The 18,879-nt window shown below is 45.5% G+C and overlaps 1 protein-coding gene across 3 annotated transcripts in view; it reads left to right on the top strand.

Annotated features, from left to right (window-relative positions):
- SLC39A5 (solute carrier family 39 member 5) overlaps positions 1–18,879 on the top strand; it is a 163,209-nt gene that overhangs the window by 49,466 nt on the left and 94,864 nt on the right. For 2 of the 3 annotated variants that reach the window (XM_069230561.1, XM_069230560.1), the window contains exons 4-9: positions 416–593; positions 2,457–2,626; positions 2,739–2,891; positions 7,381–7,453; positions 8,219–8,482; positions 8,656–8,736. In XM_069230561.1, coding sequence (XP_069086662.1) covers positions 416–593; positions 2,457–2,626; positions 2,739–2,891; positions 7,381–7,453; positions 8,219–8,482; positions 8,656–8,736 — 919 coding nt within the window. The remainder of the gene's footprint in view (positions 1–415; positions 594–2,456; positions 2,627–2,738; positions 2,892–7,380; positions 7,454–8,218; positions 8,483–8,655; positions 8,737–18,879) is intronic. The other variant, XM_069230562.1, reaches the window with a different exon arrangement.

Below are 18,879 nucleotides of genomic sequence, written 5' to 3'. Positions count from 1 at the left end.
TTAATTAATATGTTGCATGCCCCCCTTGTATAATCTTAGTTTATCAGTGTTTCCTCTGACTCCCAAGCTTGCCTCTTAGTCCAGGGTTCTTTAGTAGTAGTTTTCGCCCAATTTGTAGTGCCTCTTTTGGCCCCAATGTGCTTCTTAGTTTAAGCTTCACATGTTGCATGCACCCTCTTTCTGTTGTATCGTAGCCCTTGATCCTGATTTTGTTGTGCCTTTGTGACTTCCAACACGTTTCCAAATCCAATGACACATGCCTGCTTTTTCTATATACCCCTTCAACCCTACCTTTATGGGACTTTTCTTGACTTCAATCCGACTTCGTATTTCAGTGCTGCAAATCACCGCAGGCTGCAGTTGTGGTGATATAGTGACCCTCCTTTTTTTTTTTTTTTGTTGTTGTTGCTTCTAGTGCTTGAACGTCACCCAGCTCCTGCTGAACTTTGGGCTGAATGGCATCGAAGAGCTGACGCCCCAGCAGTTCTCCCTGATCTGCCCAGCTTTGCTGTACCAGATAGACAGCCGTGTCTGTATCCGGCATGATGATGTGTTGCGTGTCCAGCAGGAAAAGGCTGCTTGGGACATGGCAGGTGAGTCTGATCACTTCACAAAGGCAAAACGTATACACATTTCCTAAATATTATTAGAGCTTGTAATGGAATGTTGGATACTGTTTTTGCACATAAGCTGACTTAGAAATACGGCACTAACTTTCAATAAAGGCTTGGTATCTAAAACTTTGAAGTTAGTGATTTAATAATACCCCACAAGCCAATCAGCAGGCTATTTTAGCAGTGTTTTGGAAGGCTTCTAGGTAAATTCAAAGTGCTCTTTAGGATGTTACATCACACAAATTCTGCCACTGACAATCTTAGTAAGTACATTTAGCAAAAACATAAAGTTCATACTAGCTTTATTTAAAAAAATAATCATCACAGGACTGTTTCTAAACGGCAGTTCCTCCACGTCCCCTCATTACCATATCGCCCTGTTCCTTGTCTTGGCCCATACCCCAAAAATGGGCCTTGCTGCCTCCTACCATATATATATATATATATATATATATATATATATATATATATATATATATATATATATATATATATTTTAAACATTCTGAAGCTTCTCTTCGTATGAAATAAGCGCCATCCTATGACCTGTACTTATGTTGGGTGTCGGGTTTTCCAGAAATTAAAAGGTACTCAATCCCCTAATGTTGTTTTCCTGTTTGCTTTTTTATGCCCCAGATGCATCACAAAGAAATCCACCGATAGACAGGTGTTAGTATTTCCAAGCTTCTTTTATTAATTTCCATGGTATTTGCAGAGTTTTCTGCATGTGATTCATTCCATACTGATACAGCCAACACGTGTTTTGCCCTGTTACAATGCCTATTAGGCTGGGGCTCTCTCAAGGCTTATTTGCAAATTTATAATGTATTGGAAATCCTAATGTTCAAGGTTTGGATTAGTTCTGCAAAGATTCAGAGTATAGGTTATTCCGTGTCAGGAAAGGGAAAAGCAAAGTCTTTGTGGTCCATCCCATGACATGCCTTGTTTTATCCATGTCTACCATTAGGCTAGCCTTTGGTGGTAGGTCCATCGCAGCAGGGTCTGTTCTGTCTGTAATTAGCAGGTAAGTCTGTTTACTGACTATTTTTCTTTGAAATGTTTGATACAAGGGCTGGCATACACTTGGAAGATTATGAGGGTTACTTGACCGCTGTAGCCTAACAAACTGACCTACCTGTGGGAACGGTTAGTCCTCTGTGTGTGTCTGTGATTTGAAAGTGATACATGCCTTAGGGTGCTGCATGAAAATGCTTACTTTACAGGTGGATGCTCTTAGTAGTAGTCATTTCAGACACACCAGTTATGCCAGGTGCAGGGGGGCATGGCCTCATGCGTGGTATGTGGTCATTGTGCTAGAGCACTCTGGAATCATTTGATGCAACAGTTTTTAACTGACTGGCTTCCAGATAATCGATCATGACCTACTGAATTCAGTGACCTGTGTTTCGATATCTTTCTTGATGGCTTACAATCTCCTGAACAAGGTGGACGTGCAACCTTGTCAACCTTGCTTCTCACCATGGATGAAGGCCCAGTCGAAGAGTTTTTTTGCCATCATGATTTATGCTCCCTGTTAGAGGCATCCAAGTCCTGCAACCAATAGGACTGTAAGCCATCCTGAATGTGCACTGGTAATTTTTAGATCAACTGAGGAATCTTCCAGTCATGGTCAGGCCAGAAAACCCTGGGGGAAAAATGTCAGCAGGAAACAAAAGATCGAGTAGTCCAGCTCAAGTGGTAAGATCAGTGTTCCTCAGGGTGGAAGGCAATCATCTATAAGCAGGTGACCTCTTCAGAGAGGCTAGAGGTAGACCAGCTCAGCATGGTATTTCTTTGTCCTTGCAGTCCTTTGACAGAAAATTGTCTCCATTTGTCTTGCAGTGGTTGGTTTTGGCTTTTTGGCCATCACCATCATCAGTGTGCCTTCCCTTTTGGCCATTCTCCTTGTGCCCTTGCTGAGCCGCAGCGTTTTCTACTTCTTGCTAGCATTCCTGGTGGCGCTGGCTGTAGGTACTCTATGTGGAGATGCGTTGCTCCATCTTCTGCCCCATGTGAGTATATACTCAGCTTTTTTTTTTACCACAGCATGTCTGGACACTACCCTATTTGTCTTCACTGAGTGTAGAGGTGAAGCTAGACCTGATAATGCTTTGTGTGTTTTAGGCGCATGGAACGCACCACAAGGTTTTGAAGCCACGACAAGTGGAAGCCCCAGAAGACAGCATTCTGAAGGGGCTTTGTGTGGTGGCTGGGATTTACTTGCTGTTTCTCATTGAGAATATTCTGGGACTGACTAAGCGGAGAACAAAGAAAAAGGTAACACCCACTTAAGACAATGATGCATATGGGAGGAGTCTAGTTTTCAAGTTGTTGAAGTACCAGGGAATGATGTGAACAATACCTTTCTAGCTATGAAAGCAAGAGGTAGACTGCTACTGTACAAGGTACTGCTCTACAATGGCATGAATCAGACAATAGTCCTAACATGGTAGACATGATGGCAGGAGGTCATCTTTTAGTACAGAGAACTTTGTGATATAACATACACTAGAGGTGCACAGTGAACTAAAGCTGAGGGCATAGGTAGACCGTTTCGAAAGATGCCAAGCATGAGGGGAGGAGTTTGACCCCTCACTGCAGAACATGTTTAGGTGGGCCACAACTGTACAAACCGCCTGAAGGAGGTAAGTGGCCCATAGTTGAATGAGGCACTCTTACTAGGTTATTAGAGTTATGTTAGTTGTTTAAGGCACCAGTAAGAAATAGTATGACCCAGGCAGCATGGACTGAGTAAAGTAAGAGATAGGCAGAAGGGCATGCATATGAAAGAGACTGCTCTGGGAGTGTTGTGGTAGTCTGTAAAAATCTGTTTATTTTCTAGAACCTCAAAATCAAATGTGGCTTTCCTCATGCATTGGCACCTTGCCTAGAAGTAGAGCCTTAAGAAAACCTCAACAAAAAGGTCAACGTATAATTAGTTTCATGTAGGTGTGGGAATACCAATCTGGTTTCGTTTGCTAAATCCAGATATGATGTGCAGTCAATTTTGGCATTTTATGGATTCCCCCCCCCCTAGTCTTAATTTCCACTTCAAGTTGCCTTTTAAACCAAGATGCTTGAAAATAGCTTGAGGGGTCCTATACATCTGAAGGTGCTGGGGCTGTCTTCCAAACCGGATATAGGTATTATTTGGCACACAAACACTGTGTGTGTGTGTGTGTGTGTTATTTGGATTTCTAAAGTGTTATGTATCATCCAAAAGGTATCCAGTTGTTGGAGCCCGTGTGTAGGTGGTCTGCCAGGTGTTAGTTGAAGAGTCAGGTCTTCAGCTTCCTGCGGACTTCCAGAAGCAAGGAGGAGGATGTTATGTGTAAAGAGTTTGTTCCAAGTTTTTGGTGCGAAGTAGGAGAAGGCTAAGTCTCCTGTTCTGCTTTTGAGCATATGCAGGGTGTGTGCGAGAAAGTGAGACAGCGTAGGAGTCTGGTGGGATGGTGAAAGTGAAAGTGGAAGTGGCAGTTGAAGTCAGCTTTATCAATATTGTGAGGAATTTAAATTGGAAGCAGCTGACCTTGAGGTGTGGCATGATGTGGGTGCACTGTGGGCGGTTCAGGATGAATCAAGATGTGGAGTTCTGAATGATCTGAAGTCGGTGGAGGAAGTGGTTGGGGATGCCAACATAGAGTATGTTGCCCCAGCCTAGTCTACTGTGACAAGGGCTTGAGTAATGGCGTGCCCAGTGCTCTTGGAGAGTAATTTGAAGATTTTTCTGAGGATGCGTATTATGTGGAAGTAGGAGCTGACTCCATTGACCTGTGAAGCCATGTTGAGTTTATCGTCTAAGATGATTCTTCGGTTTCGTATGTGGTTAGTGGGTGATGGTGTTGGACCAAGCTCTGACGGCCAACAGGTGGAGTCCTAGGATAGGTTCTTGTTCCCAAAGATCAGCACTGCTTTCTTGTCCGAGATGAGTTTCAAGCATTTGTTTTTCATCCATATTTCTATGCAGATCATGCATATGGTAAAGTCTGGTCTGGTCGTGGGGGACTTGTCTGACACAGAGAGGATGAGTTGGGTGTCATCGGCGTAGGAAATGATGGATATAGTGTGAAATCTTAAGATGTCATTGAGTGGTGTTTTGTGGGGCTGAGGGATGATCCTTGAGGGACTCCTCACATATCAAGCCCTTTGGCTCTTATGTATTGGAAGGGAGTCTGACTTTGTGTTCTCATTGCAAGTAAGGAGCATATCCATTTGAGGACTGGACCTTGAATGCCTTCTGTATGTGATATTTTGATGAGTGTGACACAGTATTGAATGCAGCTGAGAGGTCCAGCAGCATGAGGCCAGTGGTTTCTCCACGGTCCAGAAGGGTGCGGATCTGAACTGTGTCAGTGATAAATGCGGTCTCTGCACTGTGTTTGCTTCAAAAGCCAAAATTATGGCGTTCTAGGTTGGTGGTGAGTTGTTGGTAGATTGCCTTCTCTATCACTTTTGCTGGGCATGGTAGAAGGGAGATGAGGGTGGTAGTTGCTTGTTTCATTGGGGTCTGCTGATGCTTTTTTAAGGAGTGCCAGACATTAGCATGCTTTCAGTTCTCTGGGAAGGTTGTGGACTTGATGGAGAAGTTGATGATGTGAGTGAGGAATTTGCTGATCACAGATCATCCTAAGTTGTGGATATGATGTGCACATTGGTTTGTGGGAGCCACGGATTGGGTGGTTTTCGTGACTGAAGTGGTATCTTCCTTGGTGAGTGTTCTCCAGTTGGCTGTGTCTGTTCGAGAAGTAGGTGGGCAGCTTGCTGATGTCCTCAGGGTTCGGTTGTTTTTCAAAGTTACTGTAGATCTTCAACAGCAAAATTGAACAGAGGTTTGAACGGTTGTTGCAGAGTTCCTGGGAAAGGCTGATGGAGTTGGCTGAGGCTTCTGTGATGGTGAATTCCTTGATGATAACAAAAATCTATTTGCAGTTGTTGAAGCTTACTTCGATCCGATCTATGAGGGATCATCTCTTGGTGTCTCTTAGGAGGTGGCAGTAGAGCCTGAAGGTGGGATTGTAGGTTGATCTGGCGTCTGTCATGGTTGGCTCTCCATTTATTTCCAGCTGTTGGCAATATTTTTTGGAGTCCTGGAGTTCTTAAATGTACCAGGAGGCCTGTTTGTTGTTTCTGCAGTGTTTGAGTTTTGATTGGTGCCAAAGCGTCAGCACAGTAGAAGATCCCCTGGTTGAAGTTGGTGATGTCCTTGACTGGGCTACTGGTGGTGTTGTGTTGATCGGTTTCAAGTGTGCTGCGCAAGCCGGTTTTAGGTATTTTATTCCAGTTCTGGCTGGTGTGGTGGATGTTGCTGGGAGCTTTGGCTTGTAAAGGGGAAATTTTGAAATGGATGATGTAGTGGTAAGTCGTGAAGGGGAGTGGTAGCTGATGCTGTTGCTGGCAGCGAATATTGCATCTAAAGTGTGTCCTGTGCTGTGTGTGGGGTTCACGATGAGCTGGTAAAGTCCTAGGTTGTGTAGGCTTTTGAGGAGATCAGTGGAACAGTTGTCAGATGGGTCTTCCAGTCATTCATATATAAAATATGTGTGTGTTATACTTAGCTGTTTGAGTGTCTTTACTTTCAATTTTCCACATATCGCTAGCCGACAACACACACTGTGGGTACTGCCTCAAAACTTTGAAAAATAATTATTAGTGCTAATAATAAATACTTTGAAAAAACAGACTTCCCAAAGTATTATTCTCAAAATATATTGTACAAGGATAGCATGGAAGCTTTAAGGGATAAGAGTATTGGGGTGATTAGGTTTATAGGATTAGGTGCTTCATAAGGTTATAAATTACAAACAGAAAGTCTGGGACATACGGAAAAGTGGTTAAGGACTGGTTTATGGGTATGAGTTAAGAGTATGTGGCTATGGATTAAGATGTAAGGGTCTGAGGTACAGGTGTGATGGGTAAATGGGGGGAGGTTAAGGATCATTGCTACAGGGTTAACGGTACAGAGGTTTCACAAATGGGGTTAGGGTTATAGGATTGAGGGTATGCGCATACACCTTTTGCAATACGGCTAACTGTTTGGGATATAGGTTTTAGAGATACAGTAAAGGGCTAAACTATGGTTACACATACTTAGCATCATGCTTGCAATTGTGTTTGTATGTTCATTTTTGGTAGCTAATTTAAGTTTGTATGTTATTTTAGTTTGTATGTTCAAAATGAAGTGTTTTTAAAGCAACATTGAACTACAATTAGAACTGTTAAAGTTATTTTGGTTTCAGCAAGACAATCAGTGTGGCTGTTTGAATAATGCTGTTGCTCCTGGTTCATCCTCAATGTAGCCCTGTGGCATCGTAGTTGGGGTAGCTCTTTGTGTTGTTCAAATGCAAAATCAATTCAATAAAAATTAACTGATGCTGTTCCAAAGTACAAAAATGTGATCAACAAAGTACAACCGTAGTTGTGTAAGCTAACCTCTCCTTCTTTGGTGATTGATAAGTACACCCACTAGTCTGTCACTGTCAAGATAATTGGTCCTTTTCTAAACCGATTTGGCACAGAAAATTAGGACTTTTTTGCTGGAAGCCTCGCCCAAGACCAAAGCGGCTATGTTGACATGCAGAGGAGGATTCCAAATTAAGCTGCCTGTTAAAGCTTGAGATGCTAATACCCTCATACCGCACTCTGCTCATTAACAAACTCTAGACAGACTCATACCTCACTCTGCTCATTAACAAACTCTAGACCAGTCTGTCTGAACAATGTGATGTTAAAATAAAAACCGTATGTTTATGTCTGTCTGTCCCACTAGAAAACAAAGAGTGATTGTTCGGGATCTCAGCAGGCCAGCCTGGTAGCACTGCGAGCCCTGGGTTCCACAGAAGGTGAGTGGTTAAAAGGATGAGAGTGGTGTTCACAGGGCTCAGTGATAAGCAGCTGCAAAACTTTTTTTGTTTCTTAACACCGTACCATCTTGCATCCTTAAAAGCACACACAGCCCAATGGTGCCTTCTCCATGCCAAACCATAAATAGGTGTACATTCACTTGCACTATACCCATGTGGCTAGGCTAGCTGCAGAAAATGGTTTAAATCTTTTTTTTTTTTTTCTTTTCTTTTTTTGAGTAGACAGCCGGCTTAATCTTTCTCACATCTTATGTGAGGGTTTTCCACACTCTGGCCCCTATATTTTCAGGGTCCTACCTCCAGTAGTGGCTCTACTAACGTGCAGAATCACCAAACTCCCTTTTATCCAGCACTCTTAGTTTTCTTCCTCTAATGTATTTCCCAGAACCATCTTTAAGATGGCGGTGAGGGTCCTATATGTCACACTTTACTCTGTATAGTAGCCTGTGTCCTGTGGAGGAAATGTTTTACATAGTTGGGGTGGTGAAGAATTTTACATCATAGTCACTCACAGCCTGCTATTTTATACCCAAAGCCATAATTGTTAAATCATTCCCTCACACCCATTGCATTACAATGCTCACTTACTCCCAGCAGAAAGACCCACTGTCAGCTCCCTGGACCTACCCTCTCCCCTACAGGCTTTGTGCGAGTCCTTGCTTTCTGCACACAAAAGGAATTCATTTACAAGTCCCAGCAACCAACTAAATTCCCCATTGTTTTTCTTTTCACCTCACTCTCCAGCAGAACAGAACTCTCCGTCCTCCTTTGACCAGGAGCCAGGAAGTACTGAGAAGATACACCACTGTTCCCTTCTTGTGCAAGCTGAGCCAGGGGAAGAGCATAACAATACTGCACAATCAACTCACACATCCAGAGAGGACGTGCCGTTCCATATGGGGCATTCTCATGGCCCCCAGCAGACGGGGGCAGCTGATATTTCTGATATCGCCTGGATGGTAATCCTAGGAGATGGCATTCACAACTTTACCGATGGACTAGCAATAGGTAAGGGCTGGATATTGTGTTGGAACATGGTAAGGACTAGCCTTCTCTTTTGAGCATTGCTCCCATTGAAGGCACACCTGGTGTTAATGTCACAAGTTTAGCATCCTCATTATGTGGTAACAGCACTGATTAAATTAATCTGTGAATTAGATTTGTTCTTACTTCATTCGCAGGTGCTGCCTTTTCTCAGGGCATCCCCAGCGGTTTAAGCACCAGTATTGCTGTCTTCTGCCATGAGCTGCCTCACGAACTCGGTAAGTGATCCTGCATAGTTTTTGTCCTATGAATGTTGATGATCCCTTCTCTGGCAAAATTCTTAGGCTTGGGTGTTCAACAAACACTCAAGACTTACAAGAGAAGTGTCATACCAACTTTACCTATATGTACCTACATCTCACCCATATGCAATGCCAATCCATGTCTACTTCATCTGCATTTAAAAGTCCAATTTTGGCCTGCACTTGGTGAGGTTCTTTTAGATTTTCCCCTCTAGTGACTAATATACCCAATGCTAATCTTGCACAAGTTGGAACATCTCCAGAATTAATGATTCAGCATTTTAACCATTTGGCTTGCCATTCCTGTTGGACTTCTAAACCCATGTTCTAAATGAAGAAGTTACTTACCTTCGATAATTCTTTCTGGAGAATATTCTAGCTAACCACAAATTCCTCACTTTTAAAATCTCCCTAGACTGGAAGATTTAAACCTCCATTGCTCCCTTTCATCGGTAGGTGGTGTTGTGTGTCTCCATGCCTACTTTGTTCCTCCTCAGCAATGACTAATGGTACTGCATTGAAGTGCCATCTCTGGGAGCTGATGGTATTTTGTTTCCCAACTCTGTCCATACCCTTGGACACAGATCCCATTAAAAATCAGATTCCTAAATTCCAAAATTGGACCTTTTTAGATTAGAAATGAGACAGAACGGGGAGGTAAGAGGGCAGTGAGAAATCTGCAGTTAGAGTATCCACCAGAAAAGACATAACAGATTGTAAATAACTTGTTCTTCTGATAGATACTTTTTAACAGCAGATTCCTTACCTTGATAATAGATAGCAAAGCAGCAGTTACCAATGTGGAGGGTCTGTGGAATGGCTCATATCAAAAAGTCCTGCAAAACCAAACAGGCAAAATGATCTTCCTGTTGGACCTGCACTAAGACAGAGACGTGCTTTTCGAACATGGGCACTGATGCCCATGTCATGCCCTGGCTGAAAGCACGAACAGGCACTCTGTGTCAATGTGGTTGTAGTGCCTTGGCCCTGGTGGAATGGGCCCTCAGTCTTTCTGGAGGCTACTCTTGGCCATCATGTAGCAGATCCTAATGTAGAGGACTATCTATTGTGGCAGAGTCCTTTTCTGCCCTACCTTACCTTCCTTTAGCCCCAAAAACCTAAAAGAAATCTGATTTTTCCAACCAATGGTCTTTAGTGCAACCGTTGTAGAAGCTTGTAGGAAGATGGCTCTTGTTATGATACATCAAAATAGGATATATCCTGCAAAGAATCCAGGGGGGTCCCTTCCTAGTGTTTAGGGGCTTGCTCTAGCAATCCCAAGGTGCTCTTCTAGGGGGTTGTGTGGTCAGGCAGCCTTAGGCTTATCGGAGGAGTGGTAGAGATCTGCAAATACACACGACTCAGCAAGGAGATCCACACTACCTTAAAAAATAACAAGTATTTTTATGTGTGTGTATATATGTATGTATGTATATATCTATATATGTGTGTGTGTGTGTGTGTGTGTGTGTGTATATATATATATATATATATATATATATGTGTGTGTGTATATATATATATATATATATATATATATATATATATATATATATATATATATATATATATATATATATATATACATATTTGGGCACCAGAATCCATATGATCAGGTAAGTACGTTTTGCAAGAAAACTCCTAATCAGTTTTGAAAAGTCGACTGTGCAATTTCTGAATAGCTCCAATGTTATCCTATGGAGAGAAAAACAAATACTGTATTCAGGTATAGTACAGCAACTTATGGGACCTATCTCCTAGACTTAAGGTAAGTATTGGGAAAGGGTTAGGGCCATACCAACAGGTCACGCTGGGTGCATAGGTGTGGTACGGCCTCCGGTGCCCAATGTTGGTCAATGAGGATCAGTCCGGCTGAAAAGAGGCTGCAGGTCTGGAAAGGGAGTCCAGTTGGGAAGAGCCAAGAGGTGGATTCAAGTCTTGAGATGCTCTGGGACAGTGGAACACCTTTTGGTCCTCTTCTCCAGGGGCGACTGGTGCAGAGGTGTCCTGAGGCGTTGGGTTTTCTCCACTGGCAGCACGAGTGGCTGACGTGGGCTGCAGTTAAAAGCTGCACGTGGCGTTGATGAGTCCACAGTGGGCAAGTTCAAGGTGGCCTTTGTCTTTGGAGAGCTAGGGGTCTATGTGGGCACGCTGGTCCGCTTCAACTCGGGCTAGGTAGTACAGGTGCAGTGTTACTTTCCAGTGTCAGGTTTTCTGTGGTCTGGATTCAATGCAGTTTTCTTGGGGTGCCTGCAAGATGCAGGGAAGCAGCTCCACTGAAGTTCCTGGGTCTTTGTTGAAGGCAGGCACTGCAGCGTGCAGGATGAGTTGACTTTGGCGCAAATCAGCGGTAAGAACAGACCGGGTGGCATTGTCATGTAGTTTCTCATTATCCTTCTGAGACTACTGGATTTGGGGAGGCAGAATCCCCGGTACTGCAGGAGACTGAGTCTGAACCCGCACCAGGTGATGCCTGTCGGCCTAATCCGGGTTTTTTTCCAGCTAACTAGCAGGGCCTCATCTCCACCCAAGAGCGGGGATGATTGGGCAACCAGGTTCATGACGTAAATGACTCCTCAGGGGAATCGTGGTCACTCAGATCTCATCCTTTTCTCGCAGTTACATTAGTCTCACATATGCAAGGACAATCAAATGCAGAGTAAAGTTCAATAAGGTTTAATGGAAGTGACTATCTTGGATAATGAAGCATATATTCCAATAACTAGGGCGATGAAGCACAACAAGATTAAAATTATAACAAAGAGAGTAAAACACAAAAATAATACTACCATTGAGTCACTAAGATTGTGAAGGTTAGATCCTTCCTAGGCTATGTTAGAGCACAGCATGTTAAGCTCTAATTCTGCCCTTCAGGTTTCCCCTGGGAAGAAATCGTCCCTCATACCTGAGCAAGAGGCTTGTAGTCTACATAAGCAGCTGCAGAAAAAGCACTCGGCAATTGGCATACAGTTGTGGTCATCTGGCTGGAATCTCCCTCTAACGTACATGGGTCAAAGTAGTATTTTCTTTATAATAAAACAGCAGATGTTCCAAGAAAGGATCCCCATGTAAGAGTATGTATGTTTCTATGAACATGGGAGACAAAGCGTACCACTTTTGCCGGCAACCTATCTTACTGCAGCCTTGAGAAAAGCACAGAGTGAAAGAAATGTCTTGTTTAAGAACGCAGTGCTGACCTAGGCGAAGAACGGCTAGATAGAGAAAATAAAACAAGACCGCAAATGTAGCTATTGTTAAAATAATAAAACAAAGCTGAATAAAATATATCTAGGTTAAAGTGAACAGCGGCAGGCCTAGTATGCTAAAATAACATGTATAAAGCTATAGCTAAAATGGCTGGGTTGGGGTCAAGTCAGGCGCTTCTTCCTGGGCTTTACTTTTGCATCTCTTGGTTGTCTTTCATAGGACAGCAGGAATCTGATTTCCTGCTTCCCGGGGCTCCCCTAAATACTGAATTTAGGGGCATTCCGTGTAGGGTAGTAGCAAATGGGCTACTGACCCCTGGGGTCAAAACACCACCTATATAACCCCTTCCTGTGGGAAGTGGGCATAACCCTGTCCCAGAATTCCTAAATCTGCACACACCAAAATGGCAGATTTCTAAATGTTGTATCCACATCGGGCAGCTCACCTTAGGGGTGGGACGGACCTGAGGGGTGGCCACCTCTCTGAATAATAGATTTCCCATCTTTCCCAGTGCCAAGTGGGCCTTGGGGCAGTGGGGTCAGCATCTCTCCTTTGAGTGAAGACCGATCTTCATACCAAGGGTGGTGGGCTTCTTTGAAGCCCCCTGCTTTGGAATGCAGATGCGCAAGTTATCAAGTTGTGTGTGGTGCGTAAACACCTTTCCCAGAGCTTTTGTAATTGACTGCCGAAGAGCAAAGGCTCCCACCCTAGGAGATCAGACTCGTGTTTGGTGATGGCAGGCTGGCTAAAACTAGTCTGTCCCCACACGGTTAGTTGGTAGCTTTTCAGGGGGGCTCCTCTAATGTGCCCTCTGGGTGCATGTATTAATAAATCCATTTCTGGTATTGGTGATGGTTTATTAATATAAGATGTTTGATACTAGATATCTGTAGTTTCAGTGAAGCCATCATGTAGCTGGGGAACTTGTATTGACCATTGTCCAACACATGTACTTAAAATGGCTTCCCTGTTCACTCACTATGTCTAAGAATCGACAAGGACATAGCAAGGGCATATCAGCTTGTGTAGATATGATTTCACATGCAATATAATGCACCCTGCCTTAGGGCTGCAAGGTCTGATGTAGGGGTAACTTAGAGATATTGCACACAGTGTTAAGGGACATGGCACACAGGAGGTGTACTGTCATGTTTTCTCTTTTAGCTGCACTAAGACACGCAACCTGCAATGGCAGTCTGCATGCTCTAGGTGAGGGGTGGCACAATATGTGCTGCAGCTCTAGGCAAAAAGTGGGGGTGACCATGTAAATAAGGGTCACTTTATTACAAGGCTCGGGTAGGATCTCTTCCTCTTTTGGGGCATGAAGCTGAGCAAAGAATGTTGGGAGTGTGATGGATTGCCCTACATGAAAAAGGGTCACAACTTTTGGCCAGAAAACTGTCCTGGTCCTCAACACCAGTTTATCGGGGGGAAAAATTGTGGTAATGAAGTTCACTCATGTAATGAACTGAAGTTATTGCAATGAGGTATGCAATCAAGTCGAGAGACCTAGAGGACAGATGTGCAATAACTTGAAGGGAGTTCACATGAGGAAAGTGAGGACCAAATTAAGATCCCGCTGTAGCATTACAAATGGTTTGGCTGAGTGAGTGGAGTGGGAATAGGTGTCAAAATGTTTGTAAACTGCATCACAGTGGTCCAAAAATGCAGAAAGAGCCAACAAATAACCTTTGATAGTGCCCACTACAACTCCTTGCTGGGCCAGCCATAAATGAAACCACACATCTGACTGCGTGGCTTGTAAAGGATCCATATTGCAGGTGCCACACCAAGCTACAAATTTGTCCCAAGCCCTGCTTAGATAGACTTTGTCGAGGAGCAGCAAGGATGACATTCACAACTTCGGGAGGGGATTGAATATAGTCAACTGCCACAGCTCAACTTCCACACATAGAGTTTTGGTTCACACAGGCCCAGGTGCAGAACCCTGCTCTGCTGCTGTGACAGAATATTCTCCCTAAGTCGTAGCTTGATCAACTGACTGATGCCTGTGCCCATAAGTAGTGGATACTACATTGTACTGGCCCAATCCGAAGCCACCAAGATGACTTGAATCTCACCAACTCTAGCTTGAATGCATCCCAAAGGGAGAGCCTTCACAGAAACTCCACTCCAGTATGAAAAAGGTTTACCTTTTTGCATTCATCTGGTGCAAAAGTATCTAGCAAGGGCTCTTCACTTTACTGAAAGATGCTCTGTGCCACCTTTGGATGCAGGGTCAAATTGACTAGCTGGAGTTGAAAGCTGTCTTTAATACATTCCAGAGCCAGAATGAACCCTATTGTCAAACAAGTGAGATCCTTCAAAAGGCATGTCAATGAGAAATGCCTGTATGTCTCCACAGAAGCCTATGGAGCTCATCCACATGTGATGCCGCACTACCACAGAAGTTCCAGCTGCTCTGCCCAAGCAGTCTTTAGTGTTGGTCCGCGATATATTACGTAGTTGAGTGCATCCTGACCATCTTGGATGGTTTGAAACAGGCAGACCTGAAATTATTTCTGGTCTGTTGTCTAGGTCTTACTGACTGTGTCCCAAAACCCATAGGAGTATCCACTTCACAGGAAGCTGGCACTGACCGACCACAGTGCCAGGCTGGCTGATGAAAACACTTGTTTCCAGATTGTCTTATTTCTCTTCAACTCCCTTTCTGGAGGCGGTAGGGAAGCAGTTCTGGTTAACCCTGCTGGTGAAAGTATGAACCCCTGGACTTTCTGGCATATGGTGTTCTGTTAAAAAGTCTGCTTCGCAGTGAGAATGTTTGCTTTGCCTTGAATAGAAAGACATTTAATTTCAAAACCTCAGCTGCCTGGCATAACACAATAGCAAAGAAAGTGTTCTCCTCTTTTAATGGTTCGGGGGTGTTGGGGAGACCAGCCCCGTATCGGGGGAAGTGTCCAACCCACTGGCCTCCTGTAAATCCACATAAAAATTATCATTATAGTTTGAGGGGTAACTCATAACCATCCTCTCAGTACTCCGCTCTAAAAGCTGGATAACTCTAGTCCGAAACAAAAAGTTGCTGGAGTGGTGGGATGCGCAGCAGCACAACAGAGGTATTATCCTGTCAGAAGTGGATGCATTTGGGAAGATTGGAGAGACAACCTTGGTCGAGGCCAAGATGAATTTGGCTCACTTGGACACAGCTATTGGTATGGCATCCTTCTCTGTCCCTGGTGGGGTCAGAACTGGGATTTATGTCAATGGGGTGTTCATGACGATTGAAGAAGGAAAAAGAGTTGGAATATAAGCCTGGTTCAGGACACACAGACAATGTGAAGACATCTGCTGATGGTAACCCAACTGGAGGCATCTGCACAAACCTATGACCTAAAGATGCATCAAAGAGAGCTGGCAGGTTGCTAAATATACACAATATGGCCTTTTTAAGGGTCTCAATCTGTGGAAACAGTGTAGACCGGCCTGGAAACACTGGGCACATAGGGATCAGATGTGGAATTGGCTTCTCAACATCGAGACTGAGAGGCACTTTGGGGCAATATCCCAGATAAAGCGCATTTTTCTTGTTTGCACCGGGTGCACCTTTTAAAATGTGTGCCTGGCACAAACTAGGAAAATGGTCTGTATTAGGATGAATGCGCTGCCCGCAGGACAGCTGCGAACTTGTGCTGCCCTGGGGACTGCGCATTCATTGGAAAAGCGGGGCAGCTGCTTTGCAGCCGTTCCATGTTTTACAGTTCAGGCAGGAACCGCCTGCACTTCTAACAGCATTTCAGGATCCCCTTGCAGGCAGGTGCAGTGAGTGATTGACTGCACCTGCCTGCAAGGAGATGTCTGGGGGGGGGAGGAGGGGAGTCCATGGGACCCCCTTTTCTCCCTCCAGAGGGCTGCAATTAGGGTGAAAATGGATAGTGCACCTACTAACAGCTTCTTTCCCTCTGCGTCTATAATACAGTGCAGACACAGAGGCAAAGGTATTTCCTCATTTGCATGGGGCCACGCACCCCATGCAATAAGGAAAAACCTCTGATGATGGAACTTTATGAGCACCAGGCTATCGGTATTACAGAAGGGGACTCACCAGTGTCTTCGACCCCCTTCTGTGATACCAAAGAAACCTGGGACGTGCAAAGCCAATTGCGCCTCCAGGCACATCTGTAATATGGCCCCTAATGTCCTTGCAACTTCTCAGGCAGCAAATGGCAGGAGTGGGACATATCTGGCTTAGTCTTCTTGTGCTTCCACTTTGAATTACCAGAAGACTTGGACCACGACAAGGACCTGACACAGGAGCAGCCCTTACACTAAGAGTGGGTTTTCCACGAATTCTTGCAGTGTTCTGTGATGTACAGCTTTGCATCATGTTCCAGGATTGCCTTCAAATTCATGAGGTGTGATCCCCCTGACCTGCCTTAGGGCCAGGAGTACACTCGACACGGCAGACAGCTCCACCAGCTTGCCTCCATGCCCCTGATGCCGCCTCTACTACTGAAGGAAGTTCGATGCCCTCCACCACCCGCAGGGACCCGTCTGCACCTCATCCGTGGTGGCTATTGGTAGGTGTATCTAGTGTGCTTTGTACCTTGTATTTTGTTTTTTGTACTTTGTATTTCGTTTAAGATTTCATTTTATGCACTGTTGCTGACTTTATTTGTGCCCATTTTCTGCTCCGCTTCGTTTTTCTGTCTGTGATTTTCCTGTTTTTCTAATCCGGCTCTTGCTGGTTTTCCGGTCCCTGCCGCTGCATCCCCTGCAGCCATGCCCCCATTGGCCACTCCCAGCTGCTCCTCCCTCCCACCTCCCCTTCTTAATGGCGCCGCAAGCACGACCGTGCCTGGACCGTGCCCAGCGCCCGTCCCCCTGGTCCACTCTCCTCTGGCGTCCCCAAGCGCCACTACTCCTCCACAGAGCTCCTTGCTCTCAACCCTGGCCGGCACACCGCTTGCATCCAGGCCAACCCCAGACACACCCACAGACCTTTCACATGCCACTCCTGCACTCACACCAACATGCACCACAACACCAACATGCACCACACCACCACCAACAATCACCTCAACTGCATCCTTTTCAACACCCGCTCCGTCCACAAGCACGCCATCGAGCTTTGGGACCTACTCACGACAAACTCTCACAATATCGCCTTCCTCACTGAAACCAGGATGAACCCCTCATCGGAAACCGACATCGCCATTGCCATCCCAGAAGGATACGAAATCACCCGTAGAGACCGTATCAACCAACCAGGAGGTGGAATCGCCATAATTCACAGAAATTCCATCATGCTTTCCACCAACATCGACACCCTAGAGCACCTGCACCTTCAGGTACACATCAACGCCAACGCCAACCTAAGAGGAACCCTTATCTACAGACCACCAGGATCCCGTCCCCCCATTCTGTGACACCATTGCTGACGCCATCAGCTCCCACGCCCTCGCCTCCACGGACTAGCTACTCCTCAGTGACTCAAACTTTCACCTGGAGAGCACCAACGACTGCAACTCCACTGCCCTGCTGGACAACCTCGCAAACCTCGGCCTCAAGCAACTAGTCACCTCACTCAGCCGGTCACACGTTAGACGCCATCTTCTCCTCCAGCAGCCACATCACCTTCACTCACACCACGGAACTCCACTGGACTGACCACCACTGCGCCCACATCTCCTTCCTGAAGACCACCACCCTCCACCAACATCCCATCCCCCTACAGCAAGTGGAACAAGATCTCCAAGGACCAACTGATCTCCAACCTCGCACAAGCTCCACCTCCCAGTACCAACGCCCTAAACGCTGCTGCCCTCAACCTCATACGATGGCTAGAAGCATGCGCTGACTCCCTCGCCCCACTAACAAAAACAACACCACCCGCACCAACAAGACAGCCCCCTGGTTCACCGCAGAACTTCAGTCTTCCAAACGAGAATACCGGAAAATTGAGAGAGGCTGGCACCAAGAACCTTCAGTGAGAAACTTCTCCGCCCTCTAATCAGCCATGCGCAAACATTACCAGCTCATCAGGACCACCAAACGATCATCCTTCTACAAAGAACGCATAGACGACAATGCACACAACAGCAAGGAACTTTTTGCCATCATTAGAGAACTCACCAAACCCAAATCCTGCGCCATCGACCCTCCACACTCCCAAGACCTCTGCAACTCCCTCTCCAACTACTTCCACCGCAAGATCATAGACCTACACAAGTTTCAGATCTTCGTCACCCACCATCACCACCACTGACACAGCCAACACCATAGCACCCTGCCGCACCAACGTACTGAACACCTGGAGCCCCACCAACGATGAAACCGGCAAAACCATGAGCTCCATCCAATCAGGCTCCCCAACAGACCATTGCTCCCACCACATCTTCAACAAGGCTAGCCAAATCATCGTTCCCCAGCAGCGGGCCGTCATCAACAGTTCATTCGAGACTGCAACCTTCACAGATATTTGGAAACACGCTGAAGTCAACGCTCTTCTCAAAAAACCCAAAGCAGCCCCTGAAGACTTCCCAAACTACCGACCTATCTCTCTTCTTCCCTTCCCCATGAAGGTTGTAGAGAAGATAGTAAACAAACAACTGTCTCGCTTCCTGGAGGACAACAACATACTCAACATCTCCCAGTCTGGATTCCGCAAAAACCACAGCACCGAGACCGGCCTCATCGCCTGCACAGACATCATCAGGACCAGATTGGACAAAGGCGAAACCGTCGCCCCCTCCTCCTCCCTAGACCTCTCCGCAGCATTCAACACCGTATGCCACCAAACCCTTTGCACACGCCTCTTCGCCGGAATTTGCCACAAAGCCCACCACCAGGACTGGCTCACCTCCTTCCTCTCCGAAAGAACCCAAAGAGTTTGCCTCCCTCCTTTCCGGTCTACAGCCACCAAGACCATCTGTGGGGGTCATCCAAGGATCC

Source organism: Pleurodeles waltl, chromosome 4_2 (genome assembly GCF_031143425.1).
Source record: "Pleurodeles waltl isolate 20211129_DDA chromosome 4_2, aPleWal1.hap1.20221129, whole genome shotgun sequence".
Lineage (NCBI taxonomy): Eukaryota > Metazoa > Chordata > Amphibia > Caudata > Salamandridae > Pleurodeles > Pleurodeles waltl.
This window is presented reverse-complemented; position numbering and strand designations above follow the sequence as displayed.